The sequence below is a fragment of the Nothoprocta perdicaria genome, unplaced genomic scaffold, assembly GCF_003342845.1.
Source record: "Nothoprocta perdicaria isolate Ctin4 unplaced genomic scaffold, notPer1 scaffold_16, whole genome shotgun sequence".
In the NCBI taxonomy this organism is placed as follows: domain Eukaryota; kingdom Metazoa; phylum Chordata; class Aves; order Tinamiformes; family Tinamidae; genus Nothoprocta; species Nothoprocta perdicaria.
Window position 1 is genome coordinate 6,808,070 of NW_020454760.1, and position 26,731 is coordinate 6,834,800.

General features: G+C 44.0%; 1 protein-coding gene across 7 annotated transcripts in view; it reads right to left on the reverse strand.

Annotated features, from left to right (window-relative positions):
- TMEM241 (transmembrane protein 241) overlaps nucleotides 1-26,731 on the reverse strand; it is a 49,185-nt gene that overhangs the window by 15,848 nt on the left and 6,606 nt on the right. For 2 of the 7 annotated variants that reach the window (XM_026035450.1, XM_026035457.1), the window contains exons 4-13: nucleotides 26,091-26,172; nucleotides 23,071-23,148; nucleotides 22,056-22,081; nucleotides 20,745-20,796; nucleotides 19,017-19,065; nucleotides 16,953-16,998; nucleotides 16,085-16,120; nucleotides 10,174-10,208; nucleotides 8,981-9,050; nucleotides 7,168-7,261 (exon numbers count right to left, since the gene is read on the reverse strand). In XM_026035450.1, the coding sequence (XP_025891235.1) occupies nucleotides 7,168-7,261; nucleotides 8,981-9,050; nucleotides 10,174-10,208; nucleotides 16,085-16,120; nucleotides 16,953-16,998; nucleotides 19,017-19,065; nucleotides 20,745-20,796; nucleotides 22,056-22,081; nucleotides 23,071-23,148; nucleotides 26,091-26,172 (568 nt within the window). Of the gene's footprint in view, nucleotides 1-25; nucleotides 598-4,967; nucleotides 5,497-5,873; nucleotides 5,948-7,167; nucleotides 7,262-8,980; nucleotides 9,051-9,413; nucleotides 9,569-10,173; nucleotides 10,209-16,084; nucleotides 16,121-16,952; nucleotides 16,999-19,016; nucleotides 19,066-20,744; nucleotides 20,797-22,055; nucleotides 22,082-23,070; nucleotides 23,149-26,090; nucleotides 26,173-26,731 lie in introns of those variants that run through there. The other 5 variants (XM_026035453.1, XM_026035456.1, XM_026035455.1 and 2 more) reach the window with 5 other exon arrangements.

The following is a 26,731-nucleotide window of genomic DNA, read 5'->3' on the forward strand; positions in this document are numbered from 1 at the left end:
TTATTATACTAAGGACTGCAAGAAAGACTGTTATTAGTTAAGCTTTTAATTTTCCATTCAAAAACAAAATCTTGTCCAAAGCTTTCTAACCATTCACTGTTACAAAAGGTCAGAATATTCCAACAGAGACCTTAAAAATGTGGTACTTTACAAATGTTAATATCATTAATCCATTTTGAGTAATTCCTTTTATGAGCAATGTCAAAAGGGCACAGAAATAACTCTGTGGGTTTCAGCTGTCTGGGGGCTTCTAATGGATGAGGAAACAGGGACAGAAGTGACTACAAACTCTTTGGTCTGTCATTACCTGAGAAAGGAGATGGGAACCTCTGCAAAAAGGATTATTTCCTGGGAACAGGGAACTAGCAGGGAGCAGAATGCAGCTGGTTTTGGTTGTTTTTGGAATCCAAAGCATGGAATAGTTTGCAATAGTTTGTGAGGTAGCACACACGGCTCTCCTATATGATTTGGCATTTACATCGGACATTAAGCATAAAAACAATTTCTAAACGAGCCATCATTCTCTTGTCTTCTCCTTGTCACACTTAAAATTGACTTCTCAGCCTCAGTTCTCCATATACAAAGAACTCCAGAAGGCTACATAAAAACACAGAAAGAGTAGAAATCTGTTATGCAGAGGATCAAATGAACATGCTTTCCTTGCAGTTTGAAAATCGAGCAAATCTATTTTAAAATTGTAATTCTCTAATACCCAATATACAAAAATAGAGGTGGCTTGTCAAGGGCAAGGGTGAAAAAGCACCTTGACAAGCCACACTCTAAGCCAGCAATTCCACAAATATGTTTATGCTCAGGATGATAAAGAGAATACCCATTTTAAAATGGACATCAGGATAGAGGGGAAACAAGCTTGTTCAGGGCATCTCCTTGTGCTCATTCCATTAACGCCTGCTGAGACTGCAGACGTATTTCATGGAGCACAAATGAAAACTGTGCAGTGCTGCTGACCCAAGGAGCATCACATAACTTTATCTGCTTACCTGTGTAACTCTGCCATGCCCACAGGCTGTTATTTTCGGCAGACACAGAACTGCATGCAGCCCTATACAACACCCATTAATAGACATATTAAAACTATGCATGCAGTTAATTGGCATATTAAAGCTATCCATTATCAAGAATCTTAGGATGTCCAATAAGTCTCAGCTGTTTTTACAAGACAGCTTCCTTAGCACATTGCATTAGTGGCCCTCGGAACAGCGGTCACGGAGCACGTGCCTAAGTCGTTATGGAGACTCCTGTCTTCCCAGCAATTCCAGGCTGTAATTAGTCCTGGATGCTACAAGGCAACTATTGAGCTGTCGCCATGGTAACCAACAACCCCCCTATACTTTTAAGGTTCCAGCAATTGGTATTTTCTTTAGACCACTAAGATGTAGTTAGGAGTGCACAGCCGCCCTTATTTGTTTACTGAGCTCTGCTGCAAAACACATTCTCTCTTCCAAGAGGTTTATATGGTGTTCATGGTGATTGACAGGAATCAGTTACATGTGTCAAAAATAAAGCATGTTATGTTTTGCATAGAGTGAGAGCCACAAATGAATAAGGATTTTTCATTCTTAAATATATTTATGCATATGCATAAAAACTACACATGGCAAGTAGATGACAGAAGCTCACTTAAAGGTAAAAGAATTAAACAACTCCTCGGCATTTGTGAGGGCTGGAGGTTTTAGAAGCCCCCATCTCATGTTAGAGACCTACTTAAACCATATCTGTGCCATGTGCATGTGCCAGCAGAGGCTGATCAGTTCTGGCACACAACCTTCCCTCTTCCAGGGCTTTGGCTTGCATCCGTGTAGCTTTTCCATGCCAGAAACTGATATCTCAAGACAGTCTTAACATACTGTGCAGGAGACCTGCCAAATGACAATATACTATGTTTATGAAGCGCCAGTGGGAGTTTTTGACACTCTTGTGCAGAGTTTTATGAGGTTCAAGCCAAGACAAAAAATCTCAGTTTCTTCTGATTGAGCATACCAGCACACACGATGACACTGCTTGCAACTGCAGTATAACTAGATGGGCAAGGGCCAGAATCTTGCTGCTTGTTTTGCTCCTGATATTTGCACAGCTCTTGCACTGAGGCAGAGAGACAAGAGAGCCCCTTGCTCCAGAAAGTACCAAGGGCAGGTTGTTCTTGCTACCAAGTGCCCCTCAGCACAAGCAAGGCACTGACACCATCTGACCCACACCATCACACGCCATCTGCATGCTAAGCAACAGTGCAAGAGAGGAACTAAGAGGTACATATATAGGAACATAGATACACACACACAGTGATTTTCCACATTTTTGCCTCATCTAAAAACAAATATATAGTATACATATATAAATATACATAAATACACAGTGGAGAGTCATGAATATCTATATATGAGTGAGGCAAACGTGGAAAACAATGAATATACACATACACAACATTTTTAAGTGAGCCAAAAATGTGGAATATCATGAATTAGTTCTACCTTTCGGCTCATGGGCCTCTGGAATTAAAGAAGATAAAAGTTTGTATGAGTTGCTATCTGAAAGCAGTGAGCAGAGCCAGCCTAGGAGTCCCTAAAGACTTGCAGTGGTGGCCTCTCTGCCTTGTCAGAAGCAGGAAAAATAGAATTTCTACTTCAATAAAAAACATCATTCCTATTTCCAGTTCTTAAGAGTGGTATCATCCACCTCTAAGCTGAATGAAGAAGAATCTAGTCTATCCTTTCTTGAGACACCATAAGGACCTAAGAAATGGATACATAAATAACAGCTCTTATATATGTTGGGTAACTCCTGGGGTAGAAGTAGACTGGGTAGAGATAGTTGTAAATGACCTGGAAATAAGAGAGTTTTCCAGAGGCTCCTGCACAAATCCACTGGCCATGTCTGGCAGCTGGCAATAAACACGGGGTGACTTGGGGCAAACACTCCTGCAGCTGGCAAACAAGGAAGCAAAGCAGCTGCCAGGAGGTGCCTGCAAGCACCACAGTCCCCAGCACTGCTCGGACACACAAGGGATTACATAAGGCCATGGAAGGGCCGTAGGGAAGAGGTGCATATTCCTGTTACCCTTAAGCTAAGTCTTCTTCCAACCCACGCATGAGAAAACCAGTGGAAAAGTCAGTGCAGCTTGAGGCCAGTTTTCCAACTCCAGTTCTTCAGAAGGAGAAAGAGAGAATACAAACTCCCTACTGTCCTTCTCATTTACTCTTCTTTGTAAGGGGCCGTCTCAGTAAGTTTCCTTATTTGGAAACAAGCCACTGTAAATAGTACTGGGATAACACCAGGCACGATACAGGAGTAGATATTGATAAATACCCAGCATCTTGCTGATGAAAAGGGGTGAAATGCCATTGCTCCCTTCTATTCATGAATTCAGCTATTTCTGCTGGCAGATTTGTAGAGAATTTAACAGGTTTCATCACCAGATATAGATGAGCAGCCTTAATCTAAACAAACTCACTCAGAGCACTGCTTGAGCTCATTAGTGCTGTCACCAGCTGCTGCTGCCTGTGCCCATGAGCAGCTCCAGTTCCTCCCTTCTAGTGCCTGACCCAAGCTGCTGGCATCACTTTCAAATTAAAACGCGAAATCATGATACAGCTTCAAACATTGGCTCTTCTGGGGATTAAATGTATGCAAGGCAATGACAATTTGATATTTACTGGTTTTCTTAAAAGTCGTTTTTGTTTTACAGATCGTTTTAGCGTTTTTGGCTCAAGGCTCTGCACAGATATGACTAATGCACAGGGTATTTGCTTTCACAGCAAAAGTGCAGAGTATATTTGCCAGTGTAAATATCATATAGGGCTATACACACAGATGAAGCCTGGGCTTTTTCTCTGCATAGAACAAAGCTTTAACACCAAAGCTGTCAAAAAAAAAAAAAAAAAAAACAGTACAGGGCAAGAATTTAAAAACCCCCCTACAGTGATCAAGTTGCTGCAGCCAAAGTAAGTACCATAAAAACAAGTCATGACCCAGCTGCAGTTTTTAAGTGAATGAAAAATGAGAGGGTGAGGAGGCCAAGTATGTGAGCTTCACCGGGAAGGTCTCCTTCAATCTGCAGAGTAGGACGGATTAGATCTCATGGTTAGTTCACAGGGCTACCAGCACTGAACGAGAACCAAAGTGATGGCAGTGATCTTAGTCCCAGCCCATCAGTCACTCAGGTACAAAGCCAGCAAATGGAAAACATTTTCTGGTTCTCCTCTCGTCCCTGGAGCCCTGCACTGCTGCCTGAGCACTGCAGCCTTCTCCTTTCTTGGCTCTCTTGCAAGATAAACATATTCTGGTCTCAAACGCTGCTTCCTTCCAACTGCTGGTGAAACCTCCAGTCAGTCGGAGAGATTAAGAGGATGATCTAGGGCACTGCTCAATCCAAGAAAAATGCTCATGTGGGAACGCGAAGCTGCTGCTGTGACCCAGGGGTTTTTTGTTTTTTTCCACTGGATTTCATTCTGCAAGTCCAGATTCAAACAGCTTCTATCTTTATTCTTTATCCACACCGGCTTCCTTCCAAGTCTCTTTTTTTTAAAGGGAGTTGCACACTTGAATTCAAGCACATTCTTACAGTATTAGTTAAGTACTGCTTTTCTGCACCTACAATGACTTGTGGCGTGACTGAGACAGGCCTCATATTCACACAATGTCAGGTTGAGTTAATTCAACTCTAATACTTTGAGACACCTGTAGAAGGCAGCATTAGTGAACACACACATATCTTTTTCCTTAGGTCACACTTAAATCTATGGATCCTTATTGTTACAAGATACCTTGGAAGAATTTTGTAGGTGCTGGTGTATGTGTCCCAACCCTTGCATGCCAATTCCAGTTCAGCCCAGTGTTTTCTGCCTCTCTGGAGTCTTCTTCGCTCCCCATTCTGCTGCATTTTAAGCATTCCCCAACTTTGACACCAGCATGGGCTACATTTCATCACCTAGAGCAGGAGCTCCTGTATATTCCTTGTATGTTTTCAGAAGGCTCTGACTCATAATGACATTCCTGTGAGAGGCTTTAAAAAATGCCGCTGGAAGATATTAGGGAAACTGCTAGCTTTGCTATTATTTTTAGTTACAGGCAGCTCTTATGTTTTTAGCACTTTTCCCCTCGCCTCAGAACTCAGGACAAGACATATAGATTGAACAACAGATCAGAAGTTACAACAGGAAAAGGACTGTTTTGTTGTTACAAAATCCCTCCTAAGCAAAACTCATTAAATCACAGACTTACACATGAGCAAACACAGACTTGTAAGGTTGCTTACAAAACAAGAAGAGCTTAAATTATCACAATGGTACAAAGACAATCTCGAGCTGCAGTCAAGGCGTGTAATCTCGTTGTCAACAGTGGCTAGAACAAACTTTGTGAAGTCTGTATCTAGAGTTGGCCAAAATCCCACAGATCTGGAAATCCTTGAGCTTTGGGAAAGCTTTGATCCAGTCCAGACTTTGTGGCTCTGATTCACTTCAACTTGGGAAGGACCCAGATCTGCTTAAAATATATTTCACAACACATCTTTGCCTGCATTTTTTTCAGATAGATCACAAATACCAGAGGCAGAGCCATTTTTCCTTATTCACAATACGTGCCAGCAGAGCCAGCTTTGTGCATCTCTTACCCTAAGCGTTACAAAATAAGTCAACAGATAAATGAAAATAGCAACAGCAAGCATTCGATCGGCTGACTTGCTGTGAAGGAACAGGGAGGAAGCTAAAGCACTGAAATCTCCACACGCAGCCTCTTTTGGAGCTCTTAGAAAGTCAAACACATATGAAACTATGACTTGTATGGTGAGAAAAAGCTTGCCAAGTAGAAAAGCTGCCATTTTGCTCTGTTCTGATTCTTCCCAAAAAAAAATAAAAGAAAAAAAAACCATGCAAGAAAAGGGCTGTGGTTTTCAGACGGCCAAGCTGACAGAGATGAAATGTGGCATACGTGTCTGGGGAAAAAATGTCAGATCAGCTCTTCTGACTGCATCCACAACAGGTAAGTCAACAAATGAGGTGTCAAAAACTTTTAATTAAAAGAAAAAAAAACCAAACAAAAAAGGACATGTTGCTATTCTGATGATAAACAGCCAGACCCCTAAGAGCCATGACTCACAGGCTAATTCAAGTAAGAAGAGATCTCAGGAGGTCTCTAGACAAACCATCTGCTTCAAAAGCAGGGTCAGCTGCAAAATCAGACCAAGCTGCTCAGGGCTTTGACAGTCATTCTTTAAAAACCTCTAATGGAGGAGACTGCCCAACCTGTGGGCTACCTGCGCACCTGCCTGCCCATCCTCAGGTTGAAAGAATTTTTCCTGGCTAAATTCCCCAGTCCAACTTGCCTTTCCTGTACTGAGGGGTCCAAAACAAGACTCCTTGTCCCAGATGTGGTCTAGCAAGTGCTTAGCTGGGGAGGATAATCACTTCCCCGGCTCTACTGCTGGTGCTGCTGTTAGTAAAACTCAGGTTACTGCTGGCTGTCTTTGCTGGCAGGACACACTGTGGGTCAGGGTCAGCCTGCTGTCCACCAAACCCCCCCAGGTTCTCTTCCCCAGAGCTGCTCCCCAGCCAGCCTGTGTTATCACCAGGGGCTCTGGGTAGGTTTTGACCTGTAACTACTACCCTCAAAGCCTGAACACCCAAACAGTTTTTTTTTACCTAATTATCCAAATTGTAATTCTAACTTGGATAGAAGAACCTCATGGGAGATAAAGTCAAGGCAAGAGACATCCACTGCTCTCCCCTGTGATGATGGCAGTGGGAGTTCTGGTATTAACCTTCATGTATCTAGGTTTATTTCTTGGCTCTGTAACTCAGTCCTGCTGGGAAGGCACTTCAGAGAGAATGGCTGGTGTATACACTCTCAGAAGGAGTATTTTTTCCAAAAAAAATCCTCTGGAGAGTACTGATTTGCATTACTTGGATTCAGTATGCCAAATGCTCAGCTGCAGTTAATCAGCATATTAACTCAGTCTAACTTCTATACTTGGCCTTAGCCAAAAATCCTGCTTGGTTACACAAGGGACTGATATTTGTTGCCTCATCTCTAGGCAGAACGTTATATGGACAGGCCCTAGGAATTCTGATAGAAATAGCCAGGGAAACTAGAGATATGAATTTCCTCACAGCCCTCCTAGGAGACACAGGGATCCTGTCGTGGTCTTTCTCTTACCTTTGCAAGGAAACTCCATGCTGCATATTGCCCTGAGGTTGTGCTGCTTTTAAGTTTTGCTGTGTGCCACATCAAAAAGAATCCCAACAGTCCACTGCAAAAGAGGGGGAGAGCTTTGGTGAATAAAGTCTCTTAATTTCAGCTAAGCAGCCTCTTACAGGCATCTTGGTTTTCCTAATGCACTACTGAACAGACACCCTTCAAGCAGTGTTAATCCCATTTCAAGAAGGCAAGCTGGTATACAAAGAACTTAATTTACTGGACATAAAGTTGGGGTTTTGTTCAGCCAGTGGCTGCAGTCTGAGGAAAGGAAGTCAGACAGTGTTACGCTTGGTCTCTAATGCACTTGCATAATCAGAAAAGTAGAGATTATTGGAAACACGGGGTCAAATATTAACTTTGGGCATTGAAAGAGCTCTGAATAAAGGCAGTGCTAACTTCAACAGGGGCCACATATTTAGCCACTATCTCAATTCCACCTCCATGGAGCCTTATATTGGAGGAATAAAAATCCCAAACTCCATACTATGGAAAAAGTTGTGCCTGAAGCTTTCAGTTATGCAACCTTCACAAAGCCCAAATTCCAAGGAAGTTAAATGCACCTCCACTAGACACCAAACAGTCAGATGCCCCCCTAGTGCTTGGGAGGACACCCTAAAGCTTTCAGCTCACTCGTAAGTGAAGTCGATTCCCAAATCACTTAGCAGAGCAGTGCCTAGGGCACCTGCAGCCAAGCCCACCCTGAAGGAAACTCTGCTCCACATCACCCTGAATTTCAGACAAACTATAAACTTGGGCTCTGGATTTAGTTTCCCTTGTGATATATTTGCATCCCGCTGGTTACGAAGCAATGGGATAGTGAAAGTAAGAAGGGAATAGAGAGGGATGTCAAATACATAAGGAACAAATCACTGCCTGGCTAGTATAGAGACATAAAAGTTTTTATATAAAAAGTATTGTGGTGGGTAGCATGTGAAAGGAAATGGGATCAAAGCATGCAGTAAGAAGAAAAGAAACATGAAGAAAAGAAAAGAAGGTTCTGGGCTAGCAAATATTCACTGGTGCCTGAAGGTGGACCATGTCTTCAAGGAATGTATTTCCCAGAACTACCATGGACAAGCTCTTCAGCAAGCCCAATGTGAGCTTAGAAAATTAGAAAAGCCCCAACAAACAAAAATATTTTTGCAAGCAGTTAGCATGAACATACATTTTTTCCACCCCATTTAAAAAGAAAATGTTTTCCCCAGGCAGAAGTTTGGATAAGAACAAAGAATAAGCTTTGAGATAATTAAGAACTGCAAAGACATACTTATGTTATCTGTGAGGGCTGTGAACTTTTGCTGCTCAAAATAGAGGGGCGTCTGTTAAAGCTTTTCCCTTTTACCCAAAAAAAGCATCCTGCCAAATAACAAGATGTACAGGCAAATAAATCCACGTACACTCATATACTGCTGAAGCCTAATACTTTGTAATCACTGCAAAGAGCAAGTTTTACAAGGGCTAATCCGACTTGAGAAGCATTTGGGTTTATCAAAGCTTTCTACACTGGGTGAAAAATATTTTCCTGGAGATGGGGAACCGTCATGGGCAGAATATACTCACAAATAAACTCATATACCATAAACTCATATATACAAGCCTGCAAATACATCTTGACAGACAGTCACCTCTCTGCAGCTTTACTGACCTGCTCCAGGAGAATCTGGGGTAGCTAAAGCTTTGCATGCTGCCAGTTTTTAACTGAGTCAAGCTTGGAAGGCAAGAGGTTCTCTCATTCTGAGCACATTCACATGGCCTGTTGTAGCGAGGTTACCTGGCACAGCAGCTGCTATGGAATCTGTAGAAGTAGAGGAATGGGAAGTCCAAGGCACTGAGGAGATCACCTGAGGGACAAAGCAGCAGGCTCAGTGCAAAACAGGAGACAGAAAGGAATACCCATCCGTACACGCCGGGGAACAGCAACTATACAGGGACAATTTCTTGCTCAACCTCCCTGTGAGCCCTCACAGCTGCTGACTTTTCATTTATGGTGCTTCCCACATTTCTAGTGTGTCTAATGGCAGCTCTTGGAGCTTCCTGATTCTGGTCAGCTCCTGCCTTCATCTGCAAAGGGGAAAAGCAAGTACATAAAAACCCAACAATATTCTATGTTAGGATACAAATCAGTCTGGTGAAGCAACAGTTGCCAGGCAGACCCGCATCCTACCCACCTCTCACCTCCTGCTCAAGTCAGCAAAGTGACTTACTGAAGCACCAGGAAACACAAACATGTGGTGGCTGCTTCCCCTTCTGGGATTTGAACTCTGACACGTAGCAGAAGTTGCGAAGGTGAAGAACATTCTCCCACATCCAGGCAGAGCTCTGGAATACTTGGATTTCCAGGTGCTTGGGCCCAGGAGCTCTAGGTAAAAAATCCCCTGGAGTTTTCTTGCCTTTCTTCAAGGCTCTACAGATTCAAAGTTTTGCCTTTCACTTTTTGAAATGCAGGTCTATTTCCCTTGACATTTCTGTGTGGAAATGTATGCAGTATGAATATATACAGTATATAGGAATGTATGTGTGATTGTATACAGTGTGAACAACCAGACAAGGGAGGATTTTTTTTTAAAATATCTTTTGTCTTTCTGTCTAAGCAATGTTCTACTGAAAGCAATATATTAACTTTATTCAAACTACTGAAACACCAGTATGGGGGGAATATTAACTATCCTCAAGTACCCAGTTTTTCCACTTTTATCCTTTTGTTTTATGTTAAAATAAGGATACTTCATCAAAAAAGAGCTCAAAAGCTCTTGCTTGTCCCATGTTGCTTCTTTGCAAGGGACAGGTAGGAAAGGTATTACTAAATATCACATAGACTACACAATGCCTAGCACTGTGTACCTTCCTGCCCTGCCAATAGGCTGTCACATTATAATTTTTATGTTTCCTAATTCTACAGGAGCTTACATGCACAAGAAGGCAATATGCAAACCTAAAAAAAAGAAACATCTCAGTCCACTTTACCTGCTGGATGGGATGCAGAGGCCAACAGTACCACACTAAAAAGAAGAAAAGAAATTAGAAAATGCATGTTACAGTATTTATGACATGGCCTGAACATACAGACAGCCCTGCATGTGTTACTTCATGACTAAAATCCGTTTCACTGGAATAACTGAAGAATAAGTGACAATAACGCTGGGATGGATGTCTGGGGTCCCCTAGCCCAGCTGCTGGGTCTATCACCAGTCTATCTGGGTCTATCACCTGCACACACTCCTGGCTTTGCCTATAGCCAGGTCTTAGAAGTTCCTAGGGCACTTTGCAACCTGCTCCAACATCACCTAACCACTCCTCACGTGGGCATTTTAAACTGCCTAAGCTGCAATTTACAGCTGCTGCACCCAATTATTCTACTTGTCCCCACCCGTACAAGAGTTTTCCTCTGCTGTGCCCGTGACGCCCTCTCAAGGGGGTACAGCCCGTCGCCAGGTTGCCCCTTGTCTCCCTTCTGCCAGTGTGGACAAGAGCAGGTCCCTCAGCCTCTCCCTGCAGTTGTCCAGGTGCTCCGGGTGCCGGCAGCTCCTGCCGGACTCCGCGCCGCTCCTCGGCATCCTTCCCGAGCTGGGCAGCCAAACCTGGATACCGCTCCCGGGGCTAAGCAGGATGGCGCTGAGGGCAAGAGCCGTTTCCCTCCATTTCCTGGCCACAGGCTTCCTACAGGCATTCCAGTACACCCAGTTTGCCTCAACTTGCCTTGAGCGCCTCTGGCTGATCACATCACTCAGTGGAGCCCCCAAGCCCTGTGCAGCTTTGCCACCTGGTGACACCCCCGAGAGAGAAGCTACATGGAACTGTGTTTGTGCCTGAATTAGAGGGGGTTTAATGGTGTGTATGCAAGTGGCCGCTCTGTAGACACACACATACTTTGGGTAAAAGCCAAATATTGACTTCTACATGCGTGACTGTGCATGCATCATACATTCATGCCCAAAATGTCACTTAAAAACTCCAACATGCTGCATTTTTTTGTGCATTTTTAAACACCAAGTGTCATCAAGTCATGCACACTTTTTTTTTTTTTAAACAAAGATACAAGTGAATAAGAAAATCAGCTATGACTAGTTCTGTATTGGCAGATCACTTAATACTTCCGAGATGCCATAAGGACTTCAGGCTCTGAGTTGTAGCAGAGGCTCTACAGAGGTTTCTTCACCTCCACTGGCTGTTCCTGTCATTCCACATTGTTTCCAAGGTTGAAAAGCTACAAAGATACTGGGGGAAGAGCAAGCTGGAAGTATCAAACCAATCTCCCAAAGAAAAACTGCAGGTCCCTCCAGATACCAACAATACATGCAAGCGATGGACCCAAGGGTATCTGGAGAGGCCTTTTCTGTGAGCAGCAAGCATGGAGGTGAAGACATTTATCAATGCTAGGGATACTGAAGCCAGGCAATTTCCCCTGGTCGTCAGCAATTCTCACCAGGCTCAGGAGCAGCAGTAAAAGAGAGACCCACCGAGGAAGCAAAGGCCTGTTGCTTTGGACTGAACAGGAAAGGCAACGGGGCACTGCAAGGACAGGTGTAACCGTGTCAGCAGCCATGAGAATTATCACTAAGCTGTGATCCTGCAGTGCTGCTTCTGCTCTATTACTCTCAAACAAACTAAGATGAGATTGGGAAATGCTCAAAGAGAAACTTCCTTCTGCAACCAAGAGAAATCGATAACCCCCATCACACACCCCAGGCTTGAATCCAAAGGAAATGGGAGGAAAACAGGGCCTTTTCTGCGGCTCAGGTGGCACCAGGGCTGCGCTGGCCTCTGCCCTGCTCAGCAGGAAAGACACCGGGATGGTGCAGGAGCAGACCAGGGGATTCAGGGGTTTCCAGGAGAACAGCCTGGACACCAGGCCACAGAAGAAACTAAATTCCTGTGTGGGGCTCCTCCGTTCCTCTTCCCCACGCCCACTGCCCATGCCCCATGTCCATTGCACACTGCTTTGGGCTGGCTCATCTGCACACTTACCTCTGGCTAAAAAGACCTAGTTTTCATCAGAAACAACTATTTATGCCCACAAAGCTGCCTTTCCCTATTACAGGAAATCCACTGCAACTTCCTAAATTCACAAATATGGCAAATTAGCAGCTCTTCCAATCCAATCCAACCCAAATAGTTGCACAGGCTACAGCCTTTACCCCCCGCCTAGGCCAGTGCCGTTTGTTCAACGTTTCACACTCTGCTGCTCAGCTTGCTCCTCACCAGGTTGTCTGGCTCCCAGCTTGTCTGCCGAGCCTCTGCAGACAGAGGCACTGGGATGAACCAAAACCTTTTCCCGGGAGCAACGAATCTTTATCCACCTCAGCATACGAAAAAGATCACCAGCTGTGACCCCCTTTAAAGCAGCATCCCGTATCCCTCAACATGCCAGGTAGAACTCAAATGCAAGGGAAGGGGCCAAAGAAAAACCACCACCCATCCCTCGTGTGTATGAAGTACAGCTTTGTTTTCCCTCCTACATCTATTCCCTATTTGGCTCCTTTAAATACATGTACATCAAAGAACGAGAACCTGAACGCTCTAAGTGATGAAGTGAGAGGGACGTCACGCTTCCAACAGCAGCAAATATTTCTTCAGACTATTTGGTTCTGGAAATTTCCCATCCACATACATTTACTAACACCCGAGCTTAAAACACTCTCCCGAAGAATTTGTTCCAGATTTTAAAACAAGAAACAGTGCATGTAGGGACAGAGCAGGGCAGACAATTCTGCTCGTTTCAGTTGCACCTCTGGCAAAGTCCAACCGAGCCAAAGTAGGTAAATATTTTTTAATTTCAATATGTATTTTTAATCTAACATAGTAGTACATGAAAATATCCAGTAGCCCGAGGCAAAACTTTAATCTGCTCTACGCAGACAGCATCTGCACTGAGAGCACAACTCTGTTTTTGTACCAAACACTTTCAACAGCCCCTGCTCTAACAATCACCCTGGCTGTGCTCACACAGCTGCTCGCTCTTCCCCCAGTCACATGTCAGCTGTCTGATCTGCGGTAAAAACAAGGGGCTATAAAGGTCTATTGATACTCTTCCTAATAAAAAAGAGCAGCATGGATACTACACTAGGAAGTTTCTTCAGATACACAGACAAGACCACCAGGCTGCAGCACCTTCTCGTTCTGGGGATGGACCCGAGGTCCCTTCGCGGCTGCAACGGCCTCAAAGAGACCCGGTTGGAGCAGAGACAGGGTGCAGCACAGAGCTCACCCCACACAGCTGGGCACCCTCTGCCAGCAGTAGGCACATATTTGTAAGAATATGTGACCAAAAATTGACCATAATAAATTAGCACTCATTCAATGTTCAAGCTAAAATAAGTTTTATTTAAATGATTTAAATATTTTTGACTGTCTCGTGTGTAAATTAAGCTTTCGCAATAATTCTGTGTTTGCCAGTCACCCCTTCTGGCTCTCAAACACGCTGACCCAGATTTAAGCAGCAGACACCTCAAGGTAGTTACAGGCTCCCAGGGCTCAGGAAGAAGCAGCTCCCACCTGGACCCTCTGCCACAGAAGCTCTTGGCCTCATTAGACGCCCGAGATGTCCACGGCAGCACTACCTCATGAAGGTCACAGACAAGGACAGAGCTCCTGCCCAAATCCATCCGTGCTGCGTGTCACTGGCCACGGTGGCAAAGCAGAAGCCTGGAAGGAACCAGAGGCCAGATCCAGGCTGCTCTTGGAACCCAGGTTTTTCTCTGGGCACAACGAGGAGCGACTGCCACGGACTGCCACATTCTCCGGCAGGAACTGCCATGTTTTGTGGAGTCTCCTTCTCTGGAGGTTTTCCAAATCCGCCTGGATGCCGCCCTGTGCCCTGGGCTCTGGGTGTCCCTGCTGGAGCAGGAAGGTTGGACTAGATGATCTCTAGAGGTCCCTTCCAACCATAAACATTCTGTGTGATTCTCCGGCAGGAGCTGCCACGCTCTCCGGTGGAAAGAGCTGCATGTGTCCATGGCCACAGGCCCAGCGCACACAAGCAGATTTTCACCTGCTCCCTCTTTCCCAAAGGCAATTCGCTCTCCAGCAAGTGCTCCACACCACTACCCCTCAAGCTGCACTGACCTTTAATGGGGTGGGGACCTTGGCAAGCTTTGCTAACACATTCTGCTTGTAAAGAGCTGCTAAAATAAAGAAAAAAATCTCCCTGGTCCCACAACTCCATTGCCTAAAAACCCAACAGCTTTTAAATACAAACCATTAGTTGCTTAACCAACAGGATCTTGTTTTCAAAGACCACTAAACCAGTATCCACCCCTCCCGTTCAATGGGTAACTCCTGCTCTCTGCTGGACACAACCTCACACCTTCAAAGCTAACACAGCAGAGAATCACACCCTCATTTTTCAGTCTAAGGCACTAAACTAAGACCTTGAGCTAAAATCTGAACCTGCAAGTTCAGGCCCAAGTGAGCTTTGACTAAAATTAAAATCGAGAGCTACAGTTAGGCAGAGACAAAATATATATATATGTATGTATGTATATAATATATACACATATATATATACATATATACACACACATATATACATACATTTTTTATATATATATTTTTATATATATATTTACCCCTCTCGATTTTTCTCCTTGCACCACTGTCCATACAGCTGCCAGGAGAACAAACAGCTGCTCCAGCAGAGCAGCTCTCAAGACTCCCTGGGTTACCCCTGTGCACGGCAGCGTTTCTCCAAGCTCTGTGACTGCAGCGCCCTTCCAGGGAGCCCCAGTGGGCACCACTGCCTTCTTTGCCTAGACCTCATTTGCTTTGCTCCTCACAGGAGACAGAAAACAACAACTGACTGGAAACAAAAGGCTGAGAGAAGACAGGAGATTTGATCAGACTAAGACAGATCACGTTATCAAGTTGGTGTTCACAAGGTAATAGGAAACTGCTGACCCATAACTGCCCCACAGCAGTGTCCCTGATGCATCCCTAGCAAGGATCTTTACCAGATGTGGCCAGGCAAGAGCACCAATCCATCCAATGAAATAAGCCAGCATAATTTCACTTCTGTTAGGCTCACCTATAACTTAAGCTCTCTGTTCTGCTCCAACCCAGCCCATGGATGGGCTTCATTCCTCCTGACCACCCTTCCTCCCAAGAGCTCAGTATTCACAGCACACAGCACTTCCTCAGAGCCCTGTCCACCACCTCAAGAACAGAGGTCAACGAGCACAGGCAGGCGTGAGGCAAGAGGCTGCCTGGCGGGTAGAGGAGGATCTATCAAGAATCTCTGCGTACCTCACCTCAAATGGAGCCTCAAAAACCACCCCATGGAAGCCGGGCAAGCTGAGCGCATTGGCTCCGATGGCCCTTCAGGGAAAGGATCGTGGCGGGAATCGCACACCCCAACCACACACACGTAAGGGACTCTGCTGGGTGACTCAAGCTCTTCTGCTACCCACAAATTCACAAACCAGTTTCATATCTCCAAATCGAGAAAACAAATAAAGGTCTGAATTGCTCAATCCTCCTAACAGCACTCTGAACCACCAGTTACTGCTCACGTTCTTCACACATGGTGCATCCACAATCACTATCTCCCCCCGGCAATTTTGTGCAAGTTTGATTTTCTGAGTGGGGTTTGCCAAAGAGCTGCTCTTTAAACATTATTCTACATATCTCTTCCAGAGATGCACATGGCGATTACAAATTGTAACTAACACTTCATTATCTCCTTGGGTGTGTATTGGCACGTGCATCTGTAGTCAAAGCCTAAACATTCAGCTACTAGGTTCATTCACTTCCATGAACATCCTGCTAACCAGATAAAACCAAGTAGTAGCTAGGACTTTCCTAAGCAAAAAGACATGGCTGAAAATGAAAACATTTACTAGAGAAAACCAACTATGGTATACCAAAAGCTTACTGATTTTACCTGAATACATAGTTGATGTACTGCTGGTCCAGGTCACTGCAAAAGGGGGGAAAAAAAGGTGCTCTTTTAATAACACAGATCATTTGATATTTGATAGAAGAGATTGATATATTCATCTACACTTTATTTACACTGCTTTTACATTACTTCTGCTGTAACTATGCCAATGGTGATGCTCACTGAAAGTCAGGGTAACACAAGATTGACTGAAGACAGGAACCCTTTAAGCACAGAAGGAAAGCCCTCTTAAAACAAATGAGCTGGTCCACATGCTATACATACATGTAACATGTCCACACAAATGTCCATTACACTCAGTGGGAACAGGTCCATCTCCACACGGAGAACTGCAGATTATGGACACTGTGAACACCTAAACACCTCACTTCAAAACAAACTTTCTTACTCTGGGCTTAATGCTAAAATGATCATGGGATTGGTGCAAGATTTTTAACGTACTTGGACATTCAAGTTCTGTTGCAAGGCACCAGCTGTTACAGGCTTTGCAAAGAGATACTAAGAGACAAACCCTCCAGTTTTCAAGGCTGACACAAACTACCATTTCCTCTGAATGCCTCTGACACTAATCTGGGAATCTTTCCCCGGAAAGAAGTCACCGTCCTTTGATAACACAGTATTTAAAACTAATGTAGTGCTTGAGTCAGGATAAACATCAATAGCTATATGGTATAGTTAAAACTAGCAGCAATAAATGCTGCTCCTCTGGCAAGAAAAGCCATTAATGATCATCCAAGTATGCCCCAGTTTATCCCAATAAAGCAGAGATCCCTAGTTACCTGACTGCTAGATAAATAAGCCTCTTTGATAGCAACTTTTTTTAATATAAATATATATTTGAACACATTACCTTAGAGAGCAAGGTTTCCATAACTTGTGAAATACTTTGTAAGCCCCTGCAATTGAAATGACAAGTGTAATTGCTGTGAAGTGCAATCATTCTGCCCAACAATGATTTGTTTGGCCATGGTACAGACAGACAAGGAATCTTCTCAATTACAGTCAGCCACATGGTTCAAAGGATGCCTAAGCCATGAATAAAGTCACCTATCACTTCAAATAAATGGTTTTCAAACAGTTTCCATCTCCGAGTACTGTCATAGTACATGTTCTCCTAGCTTTTCTTGGGAGGAGATGACTCCAAGCTCATGACAACTATGAATATTCATGGGTAAATGGGTGCATGTATAAATATATGAAGAGAACTGCTGCAGAAAAATGGGTTCTTTGGGCCACTGAACTCTGGGGGGCACTTCTACAATATCTTCATCCACGAGGGCTGCTGTCACTGTTTGCTCTTTGCTGTCTGAAGTTTCCTCAGCTTTGGACTCTCCAGGTTCTCGGCACCCTCAAGCTATTTGCTTCCCACCGCTGTTCTGGGAATGTCACTAACAAGGCAGGGAAGGAATAATAGAGCTTCAGTGTATTTTTTTCAGATCCTTTCTTCAGGGTTTTTTTTTTTTTTTTTTTTTTTTTAGAAACACAAGAAAAATCCCAACGTGATAAGCAACTCTGCTAGAACACTATGCAATAAATCTCCTCAATTCTACCTCCTTTGGCCAAGCTGCAAGGTAGCACGTGCACCCCCTTCCTTAAACACTGCCTTCCTTAAACTGTATGTTAAGTTGGTTCCCCATTTCCCTGTCTTGCACTACACAAAAGTCTCCAACGGGCATGTCAGCAGCTCCATCCCCAAAACAAAAGCAAGCGAAAGAAGCTGTGTTTGGAGCATAAACATCGCCCTGGCACTTCCCACACATTTTATCCATACAGCAGAGCTGCCATTCCAAGCTGCTTTCCACCTCTGTGGCCTCGCACCATTGGACAAATGCGACCTTGTGCCTTTGAGAAAGCAATAACATCACTTGCTACAGCAGGCACAAATATTTGAAGTGGAAAAATCCTTAGCTTTTTGTTTTTACCTAAATGTGCAAATATTTACCATATGACATTTCCTAAAGGAAAAGAAAAACAAGAAAAAAACCCCACTGTTTGTTATTGGTATGTTAACATTTTAAAATGGAATCTCTAGACCTTCCTAGACACAAACACATAAAAAGACACAATCTCTGTCTAAGAAGTTTACAAGAAGAATAGACAAAATAAAGACAGATTCATCTCTACTTTGCAGATGAGACTTAACATATGATTCATATCAGTCACTCAGTCCAAGACAGCGAAGAACTAAATATAAGTTCCTTTTTACTCAGTCTAATGCTCCAAAGGGCATAAAATTACAAAATTACCTTCTCCTAGTTAAAAATTGCTACTTTTCGTCAGGTTCTCCGCATCTGACTGTTGCGGCTTTCATGGGAGAATATGATTTATTTAAAAACAGACAAAAGATTTACCTTAAAGACAGAAGAGAAACATAAAAGCACTGACAGGTCATGAAGTCCAGACTTAAAATTAAAAAAAAAAAAAGTGTATGATTGCACTAAAAACCCCAACATTACAACATCCTTCCCCTGAGAAAAATATTCAATTATATTTTAGAATATTTTTGTCAGTTTTTAAATAAAATCAGCATGTGCAGTGAAGTTCTAACTGCAGAGCATTCCTTGTTGTTTTTTAATCCCCCCTCACAATGTTTCCTGTCCTCTCCCACTCCTGCAAGGAAGGTCTCTTAGTGGGCAACCATCAAAATTTCCCAGAAAAGCCTACTGGTGATTAAAACTACATGCACATTTTCTCATGTGAAGTGCCTGCTACCTCTAGTTTATTCTATCATTGTTTGCAGCATAAAAACTATACAGGGAATGAACTTTACCATCTTTCCTGAGCATCTTTATTCTTTCCAGGTGGTTCTTGCATCAGGAACCTTAAATATCAATAGCTACACAATAAAGCCATGGCTTGCTTTTCCAACACATTTGTTTTTCCCAGCTCTTTTTTCCACAAGACAACAACTTACCGAGACAGATCAAGTGAATAAAAGCCCACAAATAACCGTTTGGATCAAACTGCAAAAGAAGAACATCTAAATAAATAAAGGCACGTTCACATGAGGAGGGAGGTTGTGGAGTCTCCTTCTCTGGAGATCTTCCAAACCCGCCTGGATGCCGCCCTGTGCCCCGTGCTCTGGGTGTCCCTGCTGGAGCAGGGGGGCTGGAGTAGCTCATCTCCAGAGGTCCCTTCCAACCTCAGGCATTCTGGGATTCTCAGGCAGCCGGGGCGAGCAGAGCTCTCAGCACATGCACAGCATTTTAAACCAGCTGAGAGCACAGACTTCCCACCCTGCTTATCCCTGTTTGCAGCCGTTTTTCGTGCAGCAGAGCTGTTAATTTTTGTCTCCTCCAGCCCATCCGGGGAGGCAGCCAGGGACAAGCAGGGGGTAGGAGATATTTGTCTCCTGGCCTCTCGGCTCCCGCAGCGGCTACGCAGTCTCTGCGAGGCTCTCACTCCCTGCAGGACTGTGATAAGAGGAAATTTATTCCTGGATCAAGCAAAAGTGAGAGGGAAGTGCATTCAATCTGCTCTCATATACAACCTTTCTCTTAAGGGTTCCAAAAAACACTTTAAACAGAAATACACCTCTGAGCAAGGTGGGCTCTCTTCACAATCCAAGGGAAGAAATAAACAATTTTGGAGGGGAATTCACTTGGCCTCTTTTACGTGTCTGTTTTTATTTGGGATGACTTATATACAGAACCACCTACTCTGCACAATGGACTAGGACTCACAAGACCAGCTTGGCTGTCTACAGTTGATCAGGCACATTCAACCTCACAGATTTATGAGACAAAACTTCATCTATTGACTGAAGCATCTGTATGAAAGATGCAGCTTTCCAAAAGAGAAAGGGACACCTCCAAAGGATGCACCTTCAGTGGACTGGACTGCTCCCTAGAGGTACCTCCCTGCTCTCTCCCAAGCCTGCAGAAAGAGCACAGAGGGCTTATGAGGCTCCGCTAGGATCATGCTGAATATGTGCCATAACTGCAGGCCCAGGTGCATTGCTTCAAGGCCTTGCAGAGGTTAAAGAAATGTTTCTTTAGGAAAGACAGAGCGAGTTAGGCCTGTTTTCCCTGGAGAAGGTTGAGAATGGATCTGCTCAACATGTACAAATACCTGAGGGGAGAAATGTAGGGAGGAAGAGGCCAAGCTCTTCTCAGTGGTGGCCAGTGATAGGGCAAGGGCCAATGGGTGTAAACTGCAACACAGGCAGTTCCATGTCCATGTGAGGAGGAACTTCTTTCCTGTGAGGGTGACAGAGCCCTGGCACAGGCTGCCCAGGGAGGCTCTGGAGTCTCCTTCTCTAGAGATCTTCCAAACCCACCTGGATGCCGCCCTGTGCCCCGTGCTCTGGGTGTCCCTGCTGGAGCAGGAAAGTTGAACTAGATGATCTCTAGAGGTCCCTTCCAACCTCAACCAGTCTGTGATTCTGTGCTTCCCCAGCCCTGGGTGTTTTGCCCAACAGTTCTAGGCCTGAATTGCTTAAAGAGGTTTTACTGTGATGCAAAAATATTAAAAACAGCAATAATATAGCATGGCAATAGACCACATTTATGGTTCCTTCACAGCACTTGCCAACCACCTCAGCTTGCAAGCCGAAGCTGCATCACAGACATTCTCCCTCACAGGCTACCAGTATGTAAAACAGCAGGGTTCAAGTAGAGCTGGTTAAGAGAGCAGAGCTCACCTGTGTGTCACATAAAGGAAGGCACACGGCTGCTCCCAGGAGGCACAACGCACTGTTGGGGAGAGGAAAAGAACAAGACTGAAACCTCTCGGCCTGGATCTGAGCTCCTACAGACCCTGGGGGCTTCCACTCAATATTACTCTGCTATTTATTTCATTCTTAATCCATAAATTTAAAGGTGGCATTTTTGTCACCAAAATTCATTTTTATATCATGCCCTCTTCATAACACACAGCAAAACTGTACGAGCGGAAGAGTGACACAAAACAATCCCACCAGTGATGCAAACAAAGTGCTGCAGGGAATATTGTTCTTCACTTGCCACCTGGCTTCCCCTGCATGCCTCAGAAAACCTAAAGAAGCGATTTTTAAGCTCTGGGTGGCTACCAGAGAGCTCATTCATTAAGGCAGAAGGCCTAAGGCTGCAGTCCCAGCAGAGAGGGGCAGAGGTGGCTCCGTTCCACACTACGTGCAAGCCCAGAACACAGACCAGAGTGACTTGGTACCTTGCAGGTACCTTAAGGAGAGCAGTTGGTTTTCTGAGTTTCTAGCAGAGCAGAAGGAAAAGAGAGAATAAAGATTAAAAAAAACCCTGCTCTCCTTGACTGATAATCCAGTGGGCAAAGCGAGGTCGCAGTAAGCCAGATAACAGAAGCAAAGGGCAGGAAGCAACAAGACAGGGCCCCACACTAAGAACAGCTAGAACTTCACAAAAATACAGAGAATACCAATTATATTTTCTTCATATTTTCTTCAAGAGAATGGGGGAAGAAAAACTTCTAATACATGAGTGGCTGGTTTCTGTTTTTCACTTTCTCTTTCTGAAGTCTAAACACACAGGGCCAAAAAAAGATTTTTGACAGGGTATAGCTTCATACGAACAACGCTAATAAAACTGGATGTCACCTATCTTTTCTTAAGACATTTTTAGTTGTTTTCTGTCACATTAGTCATCTTTCTTTCCGTTTATCGTTTGGAACTTTAAAGACAAGTTGTTTCTCCTTTCCAAAAACAGTTTTACAAGTACTGTGTTGTTATTCAGGAATACTGCTTTTCTGACATTAATTTTTACAAGAAAAAAAAATATCTATTTAACTGTTTTAAAAAAAGAAACTACATTAAAAACAAATAACTACTTCTATTTTGCAACTTAGGATTACTGCCCACAGGAATGTGCCTTCCACTCTTTATTGTTTTGGTGTGTCATTATCTGAAACAAATACAAGAAGCTGAAGCCAAAACAAATCTGAATCTGAATCTGCGCAGTTAAAAAAAAAGAAGAAAAATATAAAAAAACATAAAAAAACTTACCTGCAGACTTTCAAAAGGGAAGTCTGCTGTAAAAAGAATGTGGAATTAAAATATTAGAGATAATGGTGAGAGTGCTTTCCCCTTCTATAAACAGGAAGAGATCACAGCTGATCTTACTGCAGCAAAAATACAAGAAAAACAGTGAGCAACGTTCAGCAGTCCATTATCTTTGAGCACTGCCAAGCAAATTTAATTTGACAAAAGAATCAGTATTACAGATTGGCCTACACCAACCTCTGATTTATAGTCTCAGATCATTTGCCACTGAGTGAACTTAAAACCAGATGTGAGGTTTATACCTGGTCTTCGAACTATTCCCGACCTTTCCCGAAACCAAGGACCACATGGGCTCTAGCTGGGTATTCTGAACTCATTGGGGAGTGCAAGACTTCGCAGGGCTGCGTCACAGCAGCTCTCCACTTGGAGGATCCCAAAACATTCCAGAGCTGGAATGGCCAGTGCAGTTTATGAGAAACAGACTCAACTCTTAAAACAAGCAGGAATTACTCTCCGGTCTTTAAAAGGTCTTGGAACAGATTCCAAAACATTAAAAAACAAATCCCAAGCTGCATTTCCTGCACTGCATGTGGAGATGTAATCTACCTATAATCATACAACATATCAAATGCTAGACAAGAGTTCACTGGCTAGTTCTGAGGACTCAGTCCCCTGCAACACTCCCCCAGCCCAAATAGCAACTCTTACATAAGGCAAGAAGAGAAGGGATGTTAATTTTCAAAAGGAAAAAAAGGAAAAAAAAAAGGCAAGACCAAGCCTGTCTTAGCAATACTGTCACTAAACATTTTATCCATTTGCAATGCTTCCCCAACTAAAGAGGAAAAGAAAAGGTCAATATAAATACTTGCCAGCAGCAAATCCCCCCCTGGGACTCATTAATGACTAGCTATCACAGTAAGTCTAGAAAAGCAAACAGCACTAAAGCCAGTAATAAAAGAAAGCAGCTCTCACTGCAGGGCAGTTATACACAGGAGGTATCAATTAATATTTCAATTACCTCTTTCTGCACAAACTTCTGGAAGCCACAGGTTATAACTTCAGCCGCATTGTGGACTGTAAGGAACACTGGAATTGGCTGCCGTGGGAAGAGAACAAAAAACAGTCTGAATAAATTCTGCACAACTGTGGACACAGGAAGGGGCACTCGAGTTGAGAGTAGACATCCCTGGGTTGTTGGTTTTGTTGTTGTTCTTATCTATATCATAGCTTCTAAAATTGCCTGAGACCCACCCCAGGATGGGGTTCACTATCACATAACTATCACTTAACATTTCCATACAGCTGCCTCTAAGTGCAAATCCTGCTTGTTCCTCTGGCTTTGGAGGGCACTATCTCCATGTTTCTACAGGGCCACCACAGGGAGGTTGCTCCAAGTGTATGCTTTTAAGCTGCCCCTCCTTTCACATATATGCACCCTCCGTAGCAAACATTTTTGATTAGTTTTCTCATCTCTGTCTAGTGGTACTAAATACACTGCTATTCTTATCAAAAAAACCATGGGTAAGATGATTATAGGTGGTTGTTTCAAGTTACTGCTATGAGTATCTGCCAAAAATTAGGGTAGAAATGTAACCGTTCCCCCACAAGTGATGCTGAAATCACAACCAAGGAGGTGTCTGGCCTCTTTCCCCACATGAAATCATTCCTAAACAAGACCCAGTGACAATGGGTCCAACACCCACCACCCCAAGCAAAACTTGGCAAGAACCAGTAGCTCCTAACACTCGCCCCAAATCAGACCCACGGCGTAGCAGAGACGGCCAAAACCAAAGCAACTGCCTGCCCCAATTCAGGCAACCCAAGATGGTTTTGGGAAGCACTATCGTATCTGCTCACTCAGCTCACGCGGGGAGAAGGAGTTAGTGTCTCAGTGATGTCCACACATCTTAAGGAGCAGGTGAGACTCTTGAGATGAGGCTTTGCAAACAGAAATCGGGGCTCGAGGGGATCTTCTGCTTCTTTTTCCATCAAGCTGGACAATCGTTAATTAAATATTCTAAGTCGTAATGACAACTGTAGGGGATCCACAAGCAAAAAAGTACCCCAAGATAACCAATTAATGTATTAATTAAATCTAATTAAAACCTAAATCAAATCTGATTAAATCTAATTAAAATCTCATTTTGCCAGGAATGATCACACAAACACAACTGAAATTAAGTTGTCCGCTCCTGCTTCACCAGTGCTGAAAACCAATTCCTCACCCTGTTGCTGGACAACTGAGAACATCGGAGCCTAAGTATCTAACACGGGCATCTTGAGCCTCACAAAAGGCATTTAACATGAGCATCTTGAGCCGTAAGAAAAATAAATGACACACAAGAAAAGCTGTCAGTAAAAATTTGTGGAGTCATTTTTTTTTTCTTCCCTTTTTTCCCTGTTTTTGGCTCTTCCTGATGTGTTTTGGAGCCAGCAATGGCTCCAGTTTGCCGAGCTCCATTAACCTCCTCCATATGTCTGTTGTCTTTGATGTGAGCCATTTGTGAGTGGGCCGGGTGCTCACGGAAAGGAAGATTGGGAAGGCAGCACGTGGAGACTCTGCAGGAGCCTCCCCTCGGAGCCCTGCGTGCTTCCAGGAACACATCCCAGCGCTAAGAGCTCTGCTCCAGCTCCAGCCCTGACCTGCGAGACAAGAGGCTTCCCATAGGTTATTGTAAGTAAAGCCTATATATACGACTTAGTCTTATTCCAGCACAAAGCTTTACCTACCACTATGGCTGGAGTCTGCTCATCTTTGTGTCCCTTCTCCACACCAAAAGAGCCGCAGAATTAGGCTTCTAAATATCCATTTACATACAACAACCAAAGCCATGCAGAAGTGTAAGATGTTGCTCAAGAATCATGTGGGATACACATCAAAACTATTCACCCATGGAAAAGACTCGGCTCTCGTGTGGATCCAGAGCATCTCACCCTCTTCAGTGAGCACCGAGCAGGGAAAAGGAAGAAAACAAGGTAACTTAGGAGAGGACTCAGAAAGATGAAGAAATGGCAAGGCAGGATGTGACTCACACCTCCTCCGCCTCCCAGGTGAACAGGCAGAAAAGACGCCGCTGCCAAAGGCTTCATTCCTGCTTCCAGGCAGTTCTTGCCTTAGAGACATCAACTCTGTCTATGCAAGGGAAGCCCATTGGAGCTTGCTTGGACAAGGAACCAAGAGGAAGCACAAGCAACCATCATGAGACAGGTCATGTGAGGCAAGTGGCACCGGGGCACGTGGCCCAGCTTTGCTGATGGTCACGCACTCTGAGCCAGGCCTTGCTTGGCAGGACAGAGATGCCCCGTCCCCTGCTGCCCTGCCCCTCTGAGAGGCTGCTCAAGAAGGGAGCCCCGCAAGAAGGTTCTGGTGGAAAAATTCCCATCAATTCTTCCTAGGGTTTAGGAGTTAGTAGGAGAATGCCAGTTCTCACGTTAGACTAGGATGCTTGGACAGAGGGCAGAGGCAAAGCAGCACAGAACCTGGCCTTGCAGCCTGTCTGCAGGAGAGCAGCGTAATGCTGCTGTTTTGAAAGAGAGGTCACAGAACTTCCTTCACACTTTAAGAAAAAGAAGCATCTAGCTTCAACGAAAGCAGGTTTGATATCCCCTAAGGCATGTGATTCAAACAAACCGTAAATCTGATTTTTTTTCTTCAAGTCTTAATTCACCAAAACCTTGTCACTGAAAGGCTCTCCATCCTTTTGCTAGAAACGTATCCTGCTAATCTATGTCCCACCTCCCACTCTGCAAACTGTTACAGCTCATAACTTCTTCAGCTTCTTGACTGTTGGCACAATTTAGACCGTTGAGGATCTGTCCTACAAAACAGTGCTCTGGAGAGATGCTGAGTATTTGTGCCTCTTGCTGAGGTCAGGGAGATCTGAAGCTATTCTGCGTCTTTGATACTATTCCACATTTCATTAGGCTAGACCACTACTCTAGGACAGTTAAGAGGTTTTGCTACTTAAATCCCAAGCATTAAACTTGTGCCCTTAGCACAACTGCTGAAGAGCTGAGTGCTACTTGTGCATTTCTTACCAATCTGGACAGGGCTCTGGAGCCAGCATAAATAATGCCCACAAAAAGCGCTGACGCAGGAAGCCACGACAGGATGTCAGACCTGTGGAAACAATTAAAATCCCATTACTTCACCACGCTCTGCTTACACATAGTGAACATCGCTTACTGACAAGGAACACAACTGCATGTACACACATACATCTCTTCCAAAGGTGTGCATAACAAATTCAGTGTCTCATTGCTCAGTATTCCTCCCACTTACTACAGAAGTTTCCGAGATAGAAATGAACGATCTAATCTCACCACAGATATGAACTAGAAAATTACTTTATCTCTCACTTATCTCCCTCAAAAATTGTTTCACACTTCCATAGCAATTATGGGCATTGCTTTTAAAAGGGAGATTTCAACTGATTTCCTTGATGTGAAAGGAGGAAAACGAGACAAACAAAGGCATGAAGTGGTGCACTTGCACAGACAGGACGCATTTGCACTACGCACAAATACACTTGCCCACCCACACATTTATTTATCAGCCAGATTTACAGGGAGATTCTTCCTAAAGATCAAGTTGTCTCTGCGGGAACCTGTCTCCTGAGATGTCTTAATGATATTCCTTGGGCTAAGCCAAACTTCTAGAGGCAGCTTGACAACTAATG